General features: G+C 36.9%; 1 protein-coding gene across 1 annotated transcript in view; it reads left to right on the plus strand.

Moving 5' to 3' along the window:
- The window catches only part of DENND11 (DENN domain containing 11), a 48,356-nt gene that overhangs the window by 22,910 nt on the left and 6,816 nt on the right, over positions 1 to 18,630 (plus strand). The window contains exons 2-8 of the mRNA XM_051961988.1: positions 770 to 869; positions 6,727 to 6,885; positions 11,926 to 12,079; positions 14,287 to 14,425; positions 15,469 to 15,600; positions 17,237 to 17,387; positions 18,158 to 18,226. Coding sequence (XP_051817948.1) covers positions 770 to 869; positions 6,727 to 6,885; positions 11,926 to 12,079; positions 14,287 to 14,425; positions 15,469 to 15,600; positions 17,237 to 17,387; positions 18,158 to 18,226 — 904 coding nt within the window. The remainder of the gene's footprint in view (positions 1 to 769; positions 870 to 6,726; positions 6,886 to 11,925; positions 12,080 to 14,286; positions 14,426 to 15,468; positions 15,601 to 17,236; positions 17,388 to 18,157; positions 18,227 to 18,630) is intronic.

Here is an 18,630-nt window from a genome sequence, read left to right on the forward strand (position 1 = left end):
GACAGGAAGAGGGAAGTTGTTTAGGGTGGGAAGACTGATTTTTGATGTTATTGAACAGGATGAATCCATGAATATGCTGATTTTAAGTTGATGGGGTTGTATATTTCCACCTTAATATACAACCCCATTAATTTAGAGTCTATAAAGGACTGTAGGAAAGAGATTTAGGACTTGGGAGAAGGATTAAGGGCTAGAAATCGAAATTTGGGATATCAGCTGGGTCTAAGTGATGGGATACAAGAAAAATAAGCAGAGAATTGAGAGCTGAATCTCTGGGAACACCTAAATTTGCAGGGGCAGGGAAGATGTGTGAAAGATCCAATTAAGTAAGCATATTATGCTATGGAAACTACGGAGTAGAGAGTTCATGACAATGAGTTCAATAATAAGAAGAATGAGAATAGAAAATGGGGTGTTGGATTTGATAAGGGCATCAAGGTTCTCAGAAAAGTTGATTTTAAGCTAGAGTGGTATGGACAACAGAAAAGTCTTAAATCGGCTGAAATAAGGGCAGTGGTATAGATCTCATGTGAAAAGTTTGGGAGTGAAAAGAAAAGGTTGGTCGGTAGTGTCAGATGGAGGAACACATTCAAGAGAAAGTACTTACAGAACATAGAGGATGCTTTTGCTGCACATGTAAAACCAAGGAACACTTCTTTCATAATGTCTATTTCCACATCCTCCAGGAAATGTTTGATTCTTTAAGTAGCAAGGTAAATCAGTTTTGGAGCAGTTTATTCCATACTGACCTGTAACCTTTGTTCCATAGGTAACATGCTGGAATGGTGTCTGCCCCAAGATATTGATCTGGAAGGAGTTGAATTCAAATCCATGGCCAGTGGATCCCATAAAATTCAGTCTGACTTTATGTAAGTATTTGTGAACTTATATCCTCCTTCGTCCTTTTCCTTCTCCTTGCCTCTCTTCCCATCAAAAAGTTCTTTGTCTAATATGAAATTATGAAATTTTACTTCACCTCCTACCCCCAACATAGTGATTTGAAACTTTCATCAAAGAATGAAGTTTTCTTTGGATCCAAATTAATATTTTATCTTTTGGTATCAAAACCCAGATGCCTGGTTTTAATGTGAGATCAGACTTATTGTTACTGTTTAAATAAGGCGTGAGCCTGTTTTTCTGTTATGGTCTCTTTTTTCAATTGTATAATGCCAGATACAAAAAAAAAATGTACATTTTCAAGGAAGAATTGTCAAGTGTTCCTAAGCTAGGGTGAACAAAAGACTTGTAGTAAAAAGCAGGCTGAAGTGAAAGGAAAAGCTTCTCTTGAATCCATAGGCTGTAACCGTGACTCATAGCAGCCATTGAAGGAGGGAAGGAAATAACATGACCTGATTGACCACAAGATCTACGACACTGAGGAAATAAGGAGAGAAAACAGCAAGGACCCCATCTATGTCACCAGCAAAAATGTTGAGTGGCTGCGACTTAATTTTGCTAATTTCTATTAGTCACTTAGAATCATAGAATCTGAGGATTTGGAGCTGAAAGGGACTTTAGCTTTCACTTAGTTTGCTCTCTTCATTTTAGATGAGGAAATTGAGGTTCTGATACTTTAATATTTTTTTAGATCACAGCGGTATGTCAGAATTAGAATCCAGGTCTTTTCCATGTTAGTTGAGAGGCAGTAGTGAAAGAGGGCTGAATAAGGGAGATGGTTTGATTCCTACTTCACACACTTACCTATGTCTGTGATCAGAGGCAAGGCCCATGATATCCCTGAACCTCAGTTTTCTCATCTGTAAAAAGGGGATAATATCTCTAGTGTTATTAATATTAACCCTAATTAGCCCTCATAGAGTTGTTATGAAAAATAAGATCACTTATATAAAGTATTAAAAAAAAAAGTCCCAAACAAATGTCAGTGATTATTTAGAATTATTATTAGTTGACAGGGAAATTGGGATAGAGGAGGGCAGAGGGATTTATTCTTGATTGCTTTGATCTCTTGAGCCATATTGTATCTTATGGAGTTTTAAAATGTGAGCAGTCATCTCTCTTATTGACCAAGTCCTCCAATTGTAGGGGGATGGAGAAAATAAGGGAAAAGATGCTGTCAGAAGTGGTTTTTCCCCATTCATTCTGATCCCAGATCATCAGAGATAAGGGCTGATTTTTTAAATCTACGGCATCTTCAGGCAGTAGGGTTTGGGAAGGAGAGGAAGACATTGAACTTGCCAAGAGACTGTTAACAAGAGATGATGATGATGTTCCCCAAACGCACCTAGATGCATGGACCTTGGACTACGTAACTTGTCTCTATTAGTAGCTTGTGGGGGAGAATACCTCCTTCACATTCCCTACTCACACTCTTGGATCATGGCTTGTGTAACCTCTGACCTCACACCCAAAGACTGCTTGTGGAAGGAAAAAAGCATGTGGATGTAGGATCTGGGAGCTGAGGTTTGAATTTGATGTGTTATTGCTGTATCACCTTAGGCAAGTTATTTAACCTTTCCATTGATTTTCATGTTGTAAAAAATAAAGGTAATAAACATACAGATTCCAGGTATTGAGAAGTAATACAGATTCTATTTATCCCTTGAAAGGTACTGTGAGAAAAAGCTTTGCAAGTAGAACTGATTATTTTTAATATGATTTATAAAACAACTTAAAAAAAAAGTATAATTTCTGTGGGGTTACCTTGCATTTGTTAGGCACTTAACTGTGTACTTTGAAAATACAAATACAAACAGAAAAGCACTTTCTGCCTCTGCAGAGAGTTTATATTATAAAAGAGGACGCTGAAAAACTAGAGGATGGAAGTTTAGAGAAAGTACTTCTAAGGGCTATGGTAGGGAAAGTCTTGAGAGTCAATGGCACAGACAGTCAGTTATAGGCTACGGAATGAAATATGTGCTTCCTTACTCCCTTAGCTAGTGTGGTTTTCCAAAGAGTGAGTTCTATTTCTTATCATTCCGATCATAGTTCTGTAGATGTTAGCTTCTTTTTGCTATCAGATGATGGGCTTCCGATTCATGAAGCTTTCTGCAAATGAACAACTCTCTATCTAAATCTGGGTAGTTATTCTGGGACATAAAAATACTACAAAGTGAGTTCACTACACCATTCTTTGTCTTTTCTTCATTCTTTCCCCAAGAAAAACCTGTTTGCCATGGGGATAAGACAGAATCGACCCATTTGTATTTCCTATTTTGTGGATGAGACTGAAGGAGTGGATGATTTCAGAAAATCAGTCATTTCTAAAATAGAGAATTCAGTGTTTCTACAAGTTGGTTAATAGAAATATTTGAAGATAACTCAGCTGATTAAAGACCTTTAAATGTCCTTTTGAATTCATCTAGAAAGTGAACATCAGTTCCCTAGTTTTGGTCACAAGGACTGAAGTAGCATCATTTCCTTTTTGTGTAACGCAAATCTAGAATGATTTATTTCCTGAAAAGAGTGAAAAAAGAAAACAAAGTTCAGTCAACCTTGTATTTAAGTGCTGGCCTTAAAGGCTGAGAGAAATTCTTGAGATTTTTTTTTTTTTTTTTTAAGGTGAAGGAAGGAATTCTGGAGAGTTTGCATAAAAGATAGCAGGGAAAAGAGAAAAAAAAATCCCAAATTCTCGATAACTAGCTCACTGAAGCTCTTATTACATACTTAATATTTGTCAGTGAATAAATGAAGACTATTTCTTTTGTAGGTGACATTTCAAAGGGGCCTCTCTAACTCCAACCAGTTCATCTGGAGGACAGGTTTAGTCACTGACAATCAGTATGGTTTTTTATCATTTAAAATTTTCTTTTTATTGTGAGCTTAGTCATTGGTTCAAAATATACAAGAAACAAGAATTTAGATTGTATTATAAAAAACAACATTTGCATATCAGTAAGCAGAATCCTTTATAGCTATTATCTTATTTGAATCTTACAAAAGCATTGTCAGGAGGTGCTATTATTAATTTAGTACATATTATTAATATAAAGAACTTTGTACAGCTCTTCTATATATCTTGTTTCTTAAAAAGATATGTGAATGTTTATTTAGTTAATTAATCAACAAACAAGTGTTAAGACTAGCTATGTACAGAAGAGACAAGTGATAATCCTAGTAGAAGGTACTAGCAGAGGTGGGATTTGAGCTGAATCCTGTAGGAAGTCAGGGAAACTGCAGAAGACAAATGGAAGAGGGAGTGCTTTCCAAGCATAGGGACAGCCAAGGGCAAGGCTGGGAAATAATATGATGATGGAAGAAGAACATTATGACAGTACAGCTTGACCTTGGACTAGAAAAGTATAAAGGCACCATGTGGGGAAGGGTTTTAAATGCAAACAAAGGTGTTTGTATTGAATCCTGCAGGTAATTTAAGTGGGTAAGGAAAATCCTATTAGTGGGTAAGTGGAGGATGGCCTGGAGTAGGGATGATCGTAAGCTCCCTGAGGACAGGAGCTATCTTTTCTCTCTTTGTGTATCTCCAGAACTTAAAACAGCATCTGACACGTGGCAGATGCTTAATGTTTATTGATTAATTGGGAGATTTGGGACAGAGTGACCAATTATAAGACTCCTGAAATGGTCTGGGGGAGGAAGGGATGTCTAGAGTGATGTTGTCAGGATAGAAACAAGACTTGTCAGTGGTGAGGGGTTGAGAATGCCAGTAAAATTGTCAATTCAGAGATAGGGAGGGTAAGCCATGTGAGTGGTGCAAGTGGATTCAGGGAGAGTCACGTTCAAATTTTGCTTCAGGTCCTTATGAGCTGTGAGATTCTGGGCAGGTTTCCATCTCTGTCAGCTTAAGTTTTCCCATCTGTAACATATGGGTAGTAATAGCATCTACTTAACTCCCAGGATTGTTGCAAAGATAAATTGACTTAATACTTATAAAGTAATGCTGCTGTTATTATTAAATACTATTGATAATAGTAAAAATAAGAAATTTAACAAGATGGTAATAAAATTTTTTGTTCCCTTTTGCTTTTTTGTTTTCTTTTTTGCATTAAGAAAATAAAAGTTTTACTGATGGGCATTTAAAAAATTAATTTTTATTTTCCAAGTTCTTTCCTTCCCTCTATCCCTCCATTATCCATTGATAAAATAAGAAATATAGTACCCATTATATATATGAAGTCATGCAGAACACATTTCCATATTAGCCATTGGGGGAAAAAAAGTCTGGATTCTGAGAACATGAGTTTTCTATCTGGAACATCACAAATTCTTTATATTTATGGTTGAACACTGTATTGATCAGAGTAGTTAAATTTTTCACATTTGATCATTGTTACAATATTGCTATTAATCCTGTCTTCTAAAATATGTCTTTGTATAGTGATGTAGTGTTGTTTATTCAGTTAATCAATCAATAAACAAGTGTTAAGACTAGCTATCTACAGAGGAGACAAGTGGTAATCCTAGTAGAAGGTACTAGCAGAGGTGGGATTTGAGCTGATATAATGTTTGAGTGATGTAGTGTTGTGTAGCCATCTGGAAATCACTGGTGGAATATTTGTTTTTTGTTTATTTTATATACATTTATTTCTTGCTTTCATTGATCATGTTTTTTGTTTGGGGATTATTTTTGCTTTATTTTGTTTTTTTAATTATAGAATTAAGATGTTGGATACTGCAATCTTTATGTTTTTTGTTTGGGGATTGTTTTTGTTTTATTGTATTTTTTAAACTTTAGAGTAGAGATTACTGGATACTATAATCTTATTTTAGCAGGTAGTGAATTATGCTATATATATATCAATAAGTATATTGTTGATATTTTTAAACTATTTGATTTATGCTTGATTTATTTCAATACTGCAAATGTCTGTTCATGCAAAGCAGGCTACTCCAAAATAGTGTTGAAATTTGCAAACTTTAAGTTTGGTATCAAGAACTTAAATATTATGTATTTAATGGAGTTCTATCTTTAAATATGTCTTCTACTGTAATTTTATTTCCAGTTTTCATCTGATAGTGTTCACCATAGTTAAAGTTGCTTTGTTTTACATAACATTTCACACATCTGCCCGAGTGCTGTCTGAAACTGTTGTGCTACCCAAAGTAATGTTATTAAGTCATTCAAATTTAATCCATTACTCATATTAATGTTTACATGCGCTGTTATTATCTTATGAAGGGACATCTACTTTGATATCACCATCATATCAGATCATTTTAAACATTTCAGTGGTAATTAAAAAAAAAAGAATACTTAAGCAAAAATATCTTTTGTAAACAAATATATTTTCACTTAACCATGTGAAAATAAGACATCTTACTGGCACATAATCTGCCTTTTAAAATCGCTGAACAGTTCAGCCATTAAAATAAATTGTACTTTATAAAAGTTAAAAAACAAAATAAAATTTAAAAAACCCTAAAACCAAAATCAGTATTGCTGTTACTATAGAGATTGTTCTGATTCCACTCACTTCACTGTGCATCAGTTCGTTTAAGTCTTCCCAGGATTTTCCTAAAATCATATTGTTCCTTTTAAAATGTATCATTTTCCATTAATTTACCCCTCTATACCCCTTTCCCCAAATTTAGATTGGTCTTTTGGCCTCTTAAAGATCCTCACTACATAGGGCCACACCTTTAGAATTTTAAATTAAAGGTCAGTTCACAGCCAGCTTATCAAACAGATGAAGAAACTGCTTTCATCAAGTCTTTCCCCCACTAACTGCTCCCTGCCCCCCCAAAAAAGTCATTCCATTTCACTTTGTTTCTGAGCATTTTTTTTTTTTTGACCATTTTGGTTTTCCTTAGCTATTTCCGAAAAGGACATTTCTTTGGCCTTGCCTGTTTCGCTAATATGCCTGTGGAGAGTGAATTGGAGCGAGGAGCACGTATGAAATCTGTGGGCATTCTCTCACCTTCTTACACCCTCCTTTACAGATATATGCACTTCCTAGAGAATCAAGTCCGGTAAGTTGTATGTTTTATATGAGCGTGAACACATTTATAAATCCCAACTGTCTAAAAGCTCTTATCCACCAGTCAAGTTTCATTATAACAATACAATTGCAAAAGACATTTTTTTTCCTAACAAAAGGATTTTAAATATTTTTTAAAATCAGCTTACTTCCAAACAATATAACAATCTATCTTGGAATGGGATTTTTCTTTCATATCCTATCACTTGTAACTTAATTAAAGTATTGGGTTGCTTGACCTTTGTTTACTCTAACCAAAACAACTCCTCCCTTGCTGTAGGAGTGCAAAAGTAACTTGGCTTTTTTTGGATTGTCCTTTATATTAATTTGAGGAGGGCAGCCTATTCCATATCTGTTCTTTATAGTTTGGAAGTGTGAAGTAAGCTAGGAAATTGGAAGAATCTTTATACATTTATGATGTGCTTGTGTTCTTTGAAGTAAATTCTCAGAGCTCCACACACTGCATTCCAAGATGGGTACCAGAATGCCTTTTAAAAGTCAAACTGACAGCACAAAAATAAATTTTCTTGCAAAGCTTTTACTTTGAGACTAGAGGGCTTTTCTTGGGGAGAGTGGAGGCGGTACTATTTGCACATTGGGCACTTAAGGGAATTCTCCCTTCTTAATTTTCATGACTATTTTAATATCCTGACACCAAGAGAAAAATGTGATTCTTAGAACTGGGAAAGCCCTAAAGGCTTGACTGCTTCATTTTACAGATGAGGAAACTGAACCCCAGGAATGTTAGGTCATTTTCTAGGGTCCCACAGGTGGTGGGCATGAGAGGTAGAATTTGAACTCAAGATTTCCTATACTAGGGGAAGAACTCTTCACTATATCACCTTGTCCCCTGATCTTTATATTTTTCTATAGAAAAATTAACATTTTAATAAATAGCTAGATTGAAAGCATAAGGAGAATTTACAATAATTTATTTGTAAAGAAGATAGTAACTTGCATTGGCAGAGAGAGTGTCCTCATCTGGGAGTTTCCTATTCAATGGTCTAAACTATTCCTTAGGTTTGTGCAGGGATTTTTTTCTTCAAAATCCACTAATATTTCTAATGTCATTTAGTTTTTAATTTAATTTTTTGTTCTCTTTTTATTAGTAATGACAAATACAAATGAATATTTCAGTTATTGCATTATACAAAAATAGAGGATTGAATATGAAATTGAAGACTGTTATACTGTAATTTTTGTATTACTCCAAATGGCCTGGCATCATGCTGTGCTATAAGTAGGTATCTGATGAATGATAATAATAATAACTTTAAGAAAGCATCGTAGTAAATTTTTGAAACATCTTTTTAAAGCAAGTAAAAATCAGATAGAAATGGGTATTTTGTAGGGAACTCATTCTTAACATTTTAATTTCCTTTTACATATCCTGAATTTTAATTCAGAACCTAAAATTTGTCAAGCATCTTATCAGTTCTTGACTGTATTATGATCTCCTCTAGGCAGTTGGGGAAAGACTTTTTTTTTTTTTTTTAAGTTGTTACTTCTCAACTGAAATAGCTATATATGTTTTTTCCTTTCCTCTCCCCCACTCCACACCCCCAACTTTCCCTTTTATTCTTCCCAAAGGATCTTCATCCCCTTTCATATCAAAAGCCCATAAGGCAAACTGAAAACAGGTTCAAACTTCTTCCTTTTCTTCTTTGGCTGGAGTTATGAGGCACTCTTCATAGACAAAGACTAAAGTTAGCTACAAACAGGTTAGTGTAGGGGGCTGGATCAAACTGGCCCTGGTTTTAGGAGGTGTTACACACAGCAACCCCCTTCTCCCTTCCCAAGTCCCCTAGGGGAGCCCAAGGGGAGTTGTTGGCTCTGCCATTCTCCAGGAGAGCCCAAGGTTGGAGAGAAGATGAAGAAATCTGGAGTGCCTCGAGGGTGGCTGGAAGTCAGAACAAACCGGTCTATGGTTAAGTTAGTACTTCTTCATTCTTCCTTATTTGTAGTTTGGGTCTATTCATTTTATTTATTTATCTTAGGGAGGATCAATTCTTAGATGCTTAATAACTGGTTCTTCCTTTTTTTCCCTCCCTTTGAGACAGTCAGGGTTAAATGACTTGCTTAGGGTCACACAGACAGTATGATCTGAGCCCCTAGTTGCTCTCATTGGCTGATCATTCTACAGAATCTTGATTTCCAGTCCCATGTACCTGCTGCACACCACTACCTGCTTGACAGGGCCTACAATACACAGGACACGTTTCAAAAATAGGATTGGTTTATTGACAGAAAGCCAGGAGTATATATAAAGCTGGCATAGGTGACTTGAGCTCAGTAACTTAAATATTCTGTACCAGAGGGGTCAGTTTGGCAAGGATCTCAGAGATCACTATCTAATCATGCACAAAACATGAATTTGGTTGACAAGATCCTTGATAAAGGACCAGCCATCTCTTCTTGAAGACCTTAAGTAATGGGGAGCATATATATATATATATATATATGTATATATATATATATATATATATATATATATATATATATACATGTATCAAAATGTTTTTAAAACAAATTGCTGATAAAGTAATATATATAATATATAATATATTGTGTTATTAATTATATATTAATAATATATAATTAATAATACAATATATTAATATATAATGTATTATATATTATATATTATTATATATAATAATATATTATTATAATATAATAACAATATATTTATATATTACTTTATCAGCAATTTGTTTTAAAAACATTTTGATACATGCATTTCAACATAAATACAATCCTAATTATTTTGTGCATTTAGAAGCATTTTAAGGAGGCCATTTTCAATTCTAATTATTAGGAAATCTCTCTTTGTTATTGTACCAAAATCTGTCTTTCTATAATTTTTCATCCTTTGGTTCTGTTTTTGCCCTTCAAAGCCAAGCAGAATAAATCTGATTTTTTTTTCCCTTGCCATAGCCCTTGAAAATACTTGAAGACATCATTAACTTCACATATCCCTTCTCCCAGGAATATATTAAACATCTTCAGCTTCTTTAACTGAGCCCCCAAGGCATGATTTTGAAGCTTCCTCACCATCTTGGTCACTCACATCTGGATGTCTTGGTTACCTTTTCCATTTCTTTTATGAGTCGACTAGAGAAGTCTACTTGCTAGTACATATAGAATTTTTAGTCCTGGTAGAACTGTAACAATCTCAAAGTGCTGGGGCACATCAATTTATTGCCTGCTCCTCCCCACCCGTGTTCCTCTCCTTTTCCTTTCCATTTCCTCTCTTTCCTTTCTATCATCCTCTTTTCTCCGTCCCTCTCTCCTTTCCTGTCCTTTTCCCATTTTTTCTATTTCTTCCTCCTTATATTCTGTATTGAAATCAGTCAGCTGACATCTGAGACTACCATCAAGTGGCTTGAAAAGCTAAGGCTTCTTTAAACATTTGGTGAAGTAAAATTTAACAACTTAACTTAAAAAAGAAAAAACAAATCAGGTAAAAATGAATGATTAAATAAAATTAGTTTCATTGCACCATTATGTGTTATCTGTTCTGCAGAACCCCAGAGTAATCAGTAGTTGATCTTAAGCATTTGGATTTTTTCCTCAGCAGTGTTCTTTGTAGTGGAGTTTTTCCTTATATTAAGATTTATGAGATCATATCTTGACTTAATCATTGTGGAAAGTTTCAGATTTCACTTAAGCTTTCTGTATGTGGACATGTAGGTGTGTGATGCATCCCATTCTCAGAAAAGTCAAATATCCCTTATAGAAGAACTTTGATACTATTTCTCCCTTGAATTTTTTGGTTTTGAGAGAACTGAGAAATGGTAATAAAAAGCTGCAAACCAGTTCTTAATTACTCATTATGTGGCCACCTCCGTATGCAAGGAATAAAAATCCATACTATGCCCTGAAATCAGAGCTCAAGCTGTCCTCCAGAGAGCTGTTTCTCTCCCTCCCATCAGCTCCCACCTATTGAGTAGCCAGTGTTTGAATGCAGGCTCCATTGATTTTCTCTGGGGGGAAAACAAACCCCCCCCCCCAAACTAAAGTTGACTTTGCCTGAAGGTCATTTCAAAAACTTGTTCCAAATCTTCCTGTTCACATGTATGCGGATAGCTGTAGAATATCTAGTTTTTCACATTTTTAGTATCTCAAGGATTAATGAGGTAGGAAAAAAGGTAAATGCTACACCTTGAATAAGGGTTCTTATCTGGTGCCCAAAGACTCTGAGAAGGGTTTTGGATGGGGGGAAAATTTATACCCCCTCTAACTAGATTTTAGCATTTCCTTCAATTAAAAAAGAAGGCAGGTGGGTGGTGCAGGGAATAGAGCTCTGGGCCAGAAGTCAGGAGGACTTTATTTTCATGAAATCGAAGATAATTACTAGCTAGGTGACCATGGGTAAGTCACTTAACATGTGACTTGTCTGTTTCTTCCTGGAATAATACAATTACTTCACAGTGTTATGTTGATCAAAAAAACCCTAATATTTGAACGATTTGCCTGGCCTAAAGAAGCTTAAAAAATGTGTGTTCCTTCTTTTGTTGCATATTAGATTATAGTTGTTTCATATATTTCCAAATACAATTTGTGCTCATGACTACTTTAAAATTATTATTGTTGTTAGATCTGTTGCTAAATTCATTACTATATTGCAAATTTGTTTTAAAAACATTTCAATATAAATGCAATCCTAATTATTTTATGCATTTAAAAGCATTATCTTGAGAAGGAATCCATCAGTGTCACTAAACTCGAGGTGGAGGTTAAGGACCTCTGTGCTATGTTGGAAAGGATGAAAAATCGGTTCTGTAATAGAGCAGCAATGGAACGTTAGCAAGTGTTTGGTCATTAAGAACCTGTTTCCTTCTGAGGGGATTACATAGTGCTGTTGATAAACATTTAGATTGTGAAACTTTAAAAGAAGGCTAGTTTTTTAAACTGGAGTTTTCACTTGTCAGTGGCAAATCTTAACTGCCCTAAGGATTAGCTGGTGTCCTGTTAACAAGAACCAGGGCGGGACCGGTCGGTGTTCTCACTGTGTGTGTGTGATGTGCAGACACCAGCTGGAGATGCCGGGACATTATTCCCATCTGGCTGCCTTCTATGAGGACAAAAAAGGTGTGCTTCATGCTGGGCAGGGAAAACCCAACTCTGTGCACCCTGTACACTGGCTGCCCTCCATCCATCGATATATGTATCCAGAGATGAAGGTAAGTAAGATCCAGTAACATTCTCAGAAATCTTTGTAGGATGGGATGGATAAGTGCCCTGGTGACGGCGCTTGTTTTTTCCATTGTGACTGTGCTGAATATTGTTAAATATGATTGGATTTTATTTGTGTCCCAGTGAACAGATTCATAGATCTGATAGGGTTCCCAGATCATTAGGGTTAGATTTTCATTTTATAGATGAGGCAATTGAAGGCCAAATAAGTTAAGTAACTTGCCCAAATTCATTATAGGTAGTTTGTATAAGAAATGAGATTTGAAGCCCTTACTGTGTTCGAAAGGGAAAACAAATCCCCAAACATGAGTTTCCATGGGAATTAACCCCAATCTGTGCTACAGGAAGGCCTGTCTTGATTTATTCTTGAATAGAAGTGAGAGAAGTATGCTAATTACTCTATATTTTTATTAAATAGATAATAAAAATACTATTGAACCTGAATTGAAGATGCCTTCATGATTAACAAGCAATGACATATATTTTTTGTTTATATTAGTATGCAAGTTCAGAATGGGCAGTTTTCTCTTAGAGAACTTAGAATATATATTGGCAGCACATGAGTAGTGATGCTTTATGAACTCATGTTTCTGTTGATCAAATTTCTCATAAAAGGTTACTGAGATACAAAGATGTATCTTCACTTAATATTAAACACAAAGAAACTTATTAAAACAGTGATGGATTCATATTAAATAAGAAGTAAACTATCCTAAAGAATAAGTTTTAAAATAAAATACCTAGGTACAGTTTGGTCCTTTGCTTAACTTTTTCATAATTATGGCTTCCTTTAACCGTGGTTCTACATAGGCATAAGGAGAACTTTTCTTATAATATTTTGTGGATCTTTATAAAATCCAGAAGGCATTCTCTGGAGGCATTTCTGGTTTTTTTTGTTTGTTTTTGCTTCAGGATTTCAGGATTTATTTTACTCTTTAGTGAAAAACAGAAACACCTGACTACTACTAATCAAAGGAAAAGCAACATTCCTGTTGCCCCAAGAATAATCTTCTATCTAGGTCCCTGCTTCTCCCTCCATATCTCCTGAAAAGTTATTCATTAATGGATACTGTTGTTTTCTATGAAATCCTGTTTTTAGTGACAAAGTTTCTCAGTAGTTTCAATAACTCTTTAACTTCCTCTTTATTCAGAGTTTAATAATCAGAACCTTAGCTGATTGTGTCAAATGAAACTTTTCCTCCTTGGCACTTTCACACAAAAGTATTAGTTGCTCTAGTGTATAGAGCTTTGAACCATAACATATCTTCACTCATGCAAAAAACTTTAATAAAAGAATCCAAAACATTTAAAAAGTAACATTTAAGAAAAATATTGCTAAAGTTAAAAAAAAAAGTGTGTTTATACATCCATTCTCTCCCATATCAGAATAGAGTCAAATAGTTATGGAAGAAGTAAAGCACTTTAGTAGTAAAGTATTGTTACTTGGGATGGAAAAAAAAAAGCGTTTGCTTTTCAACATGTTTAGGTTGTGGACCTCTTTGTCAGGGTTTCTTTCTTTCTTTTTTTTTTTTAAACCATGCGTCCATAGAGATTTCAGGGGTCTGAGAATTTGTATTGGAAAAATATTATGATAGATTTATTTCAGTATAATTGGTTTCTTCAACCATTTGTATTTCATTTTATATATTTAAAACAGTATTTTGAGAAATCCATAGGCTTCACCAAATGGTCACAGGGTTTCATGACATAAAGGTTAAGGATCCCTGATCTAAGCAGAAATATTTGCTAACAAATGTGGCTCTGCAGAAATGTAGAGATGTAGTGTTAAGAGTCATCCAGAAATGGGAATGCAGAAGATATATGAACAAAGAGTTGACCCTAGGGACCCAGACAAAAGGGTTTTCTCGAGGGCAGTTACAACGTCTCTGTAACTAGTCTAAAAATTTCTGGTTCCTTCGCCTGATTTTGGATGACAGTTTTAGTCCCCTCACCTTGTAGTATTGGTTAGATTACTCTGGATGGGCTTGACCTTGTTGATGCCCTGACTTAAATATGGCACCCAGAAGAGTACTCCAGATATGCTTTGATTGGAGCCGAGTACAGCCAACTCTCAGCATCTTAATTCTGGAATCTGGTTGGGGGACTGCTTTGTTTCTTGGACTTACACGTACTCGTGTCGAGTTCTCTCCTTGTGGCATTTCCCCCAAGCTGTTCCTATTTTCATTCTTTGCAGATCACACACCCGGCTGGCTGTATGTCCCAGTTTATTAAATTCTTTGGGGAGCAGATCCTCATCCTTTGGAAGTTTGCTTTGCTTCGAAAACGTATTTTGATATTCTCTCCTCCACCTGTAGGAGTTGTGTGCTACAGAGGTAAGTGACCTCCAAAGGAAGGGACAAGCATCAGGTTCTGAGTGTTTTTATTAGGACCAAGTGTCAAGAGACTTCAGGTCATTCCTAGAGAGGACCAGATGTAGGGAAATAGGGAGTACATGGCAGCCTTTTGGTGTTGCATCTCGCAAGGGGAATGGTGGGTTTACTTTTGGTGAGATATTGGTGATCGTTATGACAGCCATAGGTAGAATACAGAGCTAAAAGGAAACTCAGAGGAACCCAATCTCTTTACTTTATAAATGAGTTCTAAGACTATTCCTAAGATTTAGAATTGAGACATTAAAGCTCAATGAGAACAGTCTCATTTTCTTCACGAGGAAAGTGAGTTTCAGAGAAATTGACTTATCTAGGAGTCACAAAGGTAATATCTGAGGCATATAGAATTAATTCCATATTGATGGAATTAACATGCAGAACTTGAGACATACATTTAAAAAATATACATCTTATTTGAATTTATTTCATTAGACTGCATATTTTGAGGGGTTTCTTTTCAATCTAATGGAGGAAGCAGTGTGAGAAATGATTGTAATTGGGAAGAATTTGAAATCAGATATAATAATCCACAGTCTCAACATATCTCAAGGTGTGGATAATATTTATTAAGGTTTTAGTCATACCAATTTGAAACCAGAGGAGGAAGAAGATAGAACTTTTATAGTTAGGACATGCTTTGTTTTGTTTTTTTAAAAGTAGGATACTTATAAATAATTGAGATAAAGGGAAGCTAAGAAGGAAAAATAAATATCAGAATTAAATTTGCTTCTACTGACCCTAAACCCTGCCTCAATGACTAAGATGTCCCATGGAAACTCCTCATTCCATTGGCATGCTATTTTACATGGAAATATGGCATTCTAGACTTTTAGAATAATGGCCATACTTATTTTTGATCTCATTTTGCATGAGACCTTTTCTGGGACCTTTAGAGAACATAGTTAAAAGATGCTTTTGTTTGGTCCCCGGGGGAGAGGAGAAATGACAGTCATTTATAAAATGCATCTCTCTCTTCTTGTCCATAGTATATTGCTGCTGCTGCCTGGCCAATGTCTCTCTGCCGGGCATAGGAGGAACAATTCCTGAATCCAAACCCTTTTTTTATGTGAACGTGGCAGATATTGAGAGCCTAGAGATAGAAGTGTCTTACGTGGCATGTGAGTATGACACCACTTACTCTTCACTCTGATATGCATTTCTCTTTCCTTTATGCCTGAAGGACAGATTTTGGAAGGGCTGTTCAGCCCATGTGTCTCCCAAGGAAAAGGTGCTAGGGACCACTTGCACCTTTGCCTCCTACTGCCACCCAACACCCCAATTAGGATATGAGGAGCCTTGTGTGCAAAGATGACCAATCTTCTGAGTCCGCTATAAATTCACTTGGGTCCTTAGTGCTGCTGAGCAATCCTACTCTACATCCCTTTTCAGTTCACTCTCTGCACATCTTCCAAATCTTTTCTTCTCCCCCACTCTTGCTGAGAGCTTCCATCTCCCTCTTGCCTACTTTCTTCTCCTGACCAAGTTTAACTCTATCTTATTTCATTCCATCTCCTCCAATAGGTTGTTTCCTTCCCGTCATTTCCCTTCGACTTATTTTCAGTCCTTCCTGTCTACTGGCTCATTTTCTGCTGCTTATATAAACATACACATCTCTGCCCCGTTCTAAAAATCCTCCCAGTGCTTCCATCTCCACTGTTTTCTTCTGTCCTTCATAGTTAAATAACTCAAAAAGGCCATGAGAATGGGACCTCTACTTTCTCCCCTATCATCCCACCCAAATTGTTCTCTTTAAAGTTGCCGATTCCCGGGCCTTTTCCTTGGTTCTTCTGTGTCTGAGCATCCCTTCTGTCTCCTTTACTGCCTCCTCCTCCAGATCACACCCCATCTGTGTAGATTTCTTGCAGAGTTTTGAAGGGGACCCTCTTCTTTCCCTCTTACACTTGGTGATCTCTTAGCTTCCAGAGATTGCCAACCATTTTCAGTTCTAGTTATTCTGCTTCTTTCTCCACAGCCCTTCAGTTTCATAGCTCTCGCTGCCTTTCAGACATTTCAAACTGGCTGTCCAGTAGTCATCTTAAACTCTTTATCCATAAACAGAAATCTTTCCTCCCAAGCCCTTCTCTATCTTCCCTGACACGGCAGAAGGACACCTCAGAGTCCTCCTAGATCTTCAGGTCTGAAACACAGGCTCGTTCTGAGTTGCTCGTCGTCTCCTCCTTCCCCCAATCCAAGTTGCTGATTTCTTGCCAACTTCTCTCGATTATGACTCCTGCTCTCATGGCCCTCATCACCTCATGGTCTGATTACTCCCATTCAGTCTCTACAGTTATTTCCCTAAAGTACAGGGCTGATCTTGTCACAGGGCCCTTTCCCTACTTGGGCACTTGGGAATTCCACAGCATCAAACACAAGATGCTTTATTTGACATTCAAAGATAAACCATTTCTTGGCCTAAGGCATTTTCCTTCTGCCCGTCTGTTCTCCCACAACTGCTCTCCCTGGCTCCCTTTAAATTCCAGCTAAAGTCCCTCCTTCTACAAGAAGCCTGGCTCTTTTTGTATCCCCTGTACTTGGCACACAGACTTTAAAAATCATTTATTGACTCCCTAATTCTTTTTCTGGAGCCTATCTTCCTGGGTGGGAGGAAGGAACAAACATTTAAGTACCGACTTCTTATTGTTCTCATTTGATCAAGTGCTTACTCTTGGATGACTTGGAAACTGTTACAGAATTCCCTGATGAAACTATGAAACCACAGCAGGGTTTCCTGATTCTTGACCTTGGCGTCTACAGGTACAACAGAGAAGATTTTTGAAGAGAAACACGACTTGTATGATGTTTATGTGGACAACCAGAATGTGAAGACACACCACGAACACCTGCAGCCGCTGCTTAAGCTCAACAGTGCTGATAAAGAAAAATACCGGAGGCTTAACGAGCAGAGGTAGTGGGGAGCCTGTTTGGGGAGCTACAAGGGACATAGATGGTTTCACTGTCCTGCTGTTCCGTCCAGCACTCCTACAATGTTCCCATTCCGGAAGGAAAGTACCCTTTAGTAGTGCTCCTTGTACTTCTGGACAATGGAGACAAAAAAGGAGAGTGGAGTGGAAAAGATTGAACAGTATGAGCCCAGGAGCATAAAGGGAGGGGCACAGTCTAGAGCAGGGGGTCTTCAAACTTTTTAAATAGGGGGCCAGTTGACTGTTGGAGGGCCGGACTATAGTAAAAACAAAAACTTTGTTTTGTGGGCCTTTAAATAAACTTCATAGCCCTGGGTGAAGGGAATAAATGTCCTCAGCTGCCACATCTGGCCCGCGGGCCGTAGTTTGAGGAGTTAGGAACCATATCAGGAGGCTCCAAGGGGGGAAAAAGACCCTTCATTTTGTAAACAGAAAATATACAGGTTTTCTGCCCTACCTGCTCTGTGGGAGTGCCCACTCAGAACCAGCTCTGTAATACATAGATGCCCCAGAGGCAGGCAGGCAGGCTGACTTCTGTGACACTGTCCCCTCGTTGCCCACAATGTATTTTCCATGGGTCCACAGCCAGAGTGCCCTACCTTGTTAGCACAAGTAGGAGAAGTGCAAACCCAAACTGTGACAAGAGTAGGAAGCGGCCTGGCTCTGCCTAGTTTGGGCAGGGAGCCCGGGATGACAGGCCTGAGTTTCCAGGCCGTCTGCCGTGCAAATCCTTGATTTTTCTTCTCTAAAACAGGCAGATGTTGCTGTACTCTCAGGAGGTGGGCGAGGACTGCAACCCATGTGAAGAAGACCTCTTTGTTCTGTGAGTTGGGGGTGTTCCTTTTATAGCCTTGGGTTTATAGTGTAAATAGGTCTCCTCAGACTCCACCACTGTTTTCTTTTTGTTATGGTACAATAGCATTCCACTATATTCATGCTTCAATTTGTGCAGCCATTTCCTGACTGATAGATACCACCTTCTTGGGTTCAGTTTTTTGCCATTCTGAAAAAATGTTTTATTTTTCAAATGGTAACACTGGGTTAAAATATAGGCAGTTTAGTGATTCAGTGGTTAGGGTTCTAATTGAAACATTAGCGATTCCATCTGTAAGTTAAGCCATTAATGGCTACACTTATTAAACATTTTTTCAAATATAGATTATTTATTGAGACCTTTCATGATCTTCATTGATTTTGTACACATTTTTGTTAAACATCTGATATATA

The sequence above is a fragment of the Antechinus flavipes genome, chromosome 5 (assembly GCF_016432865.1).
Source record: "Antechinus flavipes isolate AdamAnt ecotype Samford, QLD, Australia chromosome 5, AdamAnt_v2, whole genome shotgun sequence".
NCBI lineage: Eukaryota > Metazoa > Chordata > Mammalia > Dasyuromorphia > Dasyuridae > Antechinus > Antechinus flavipes.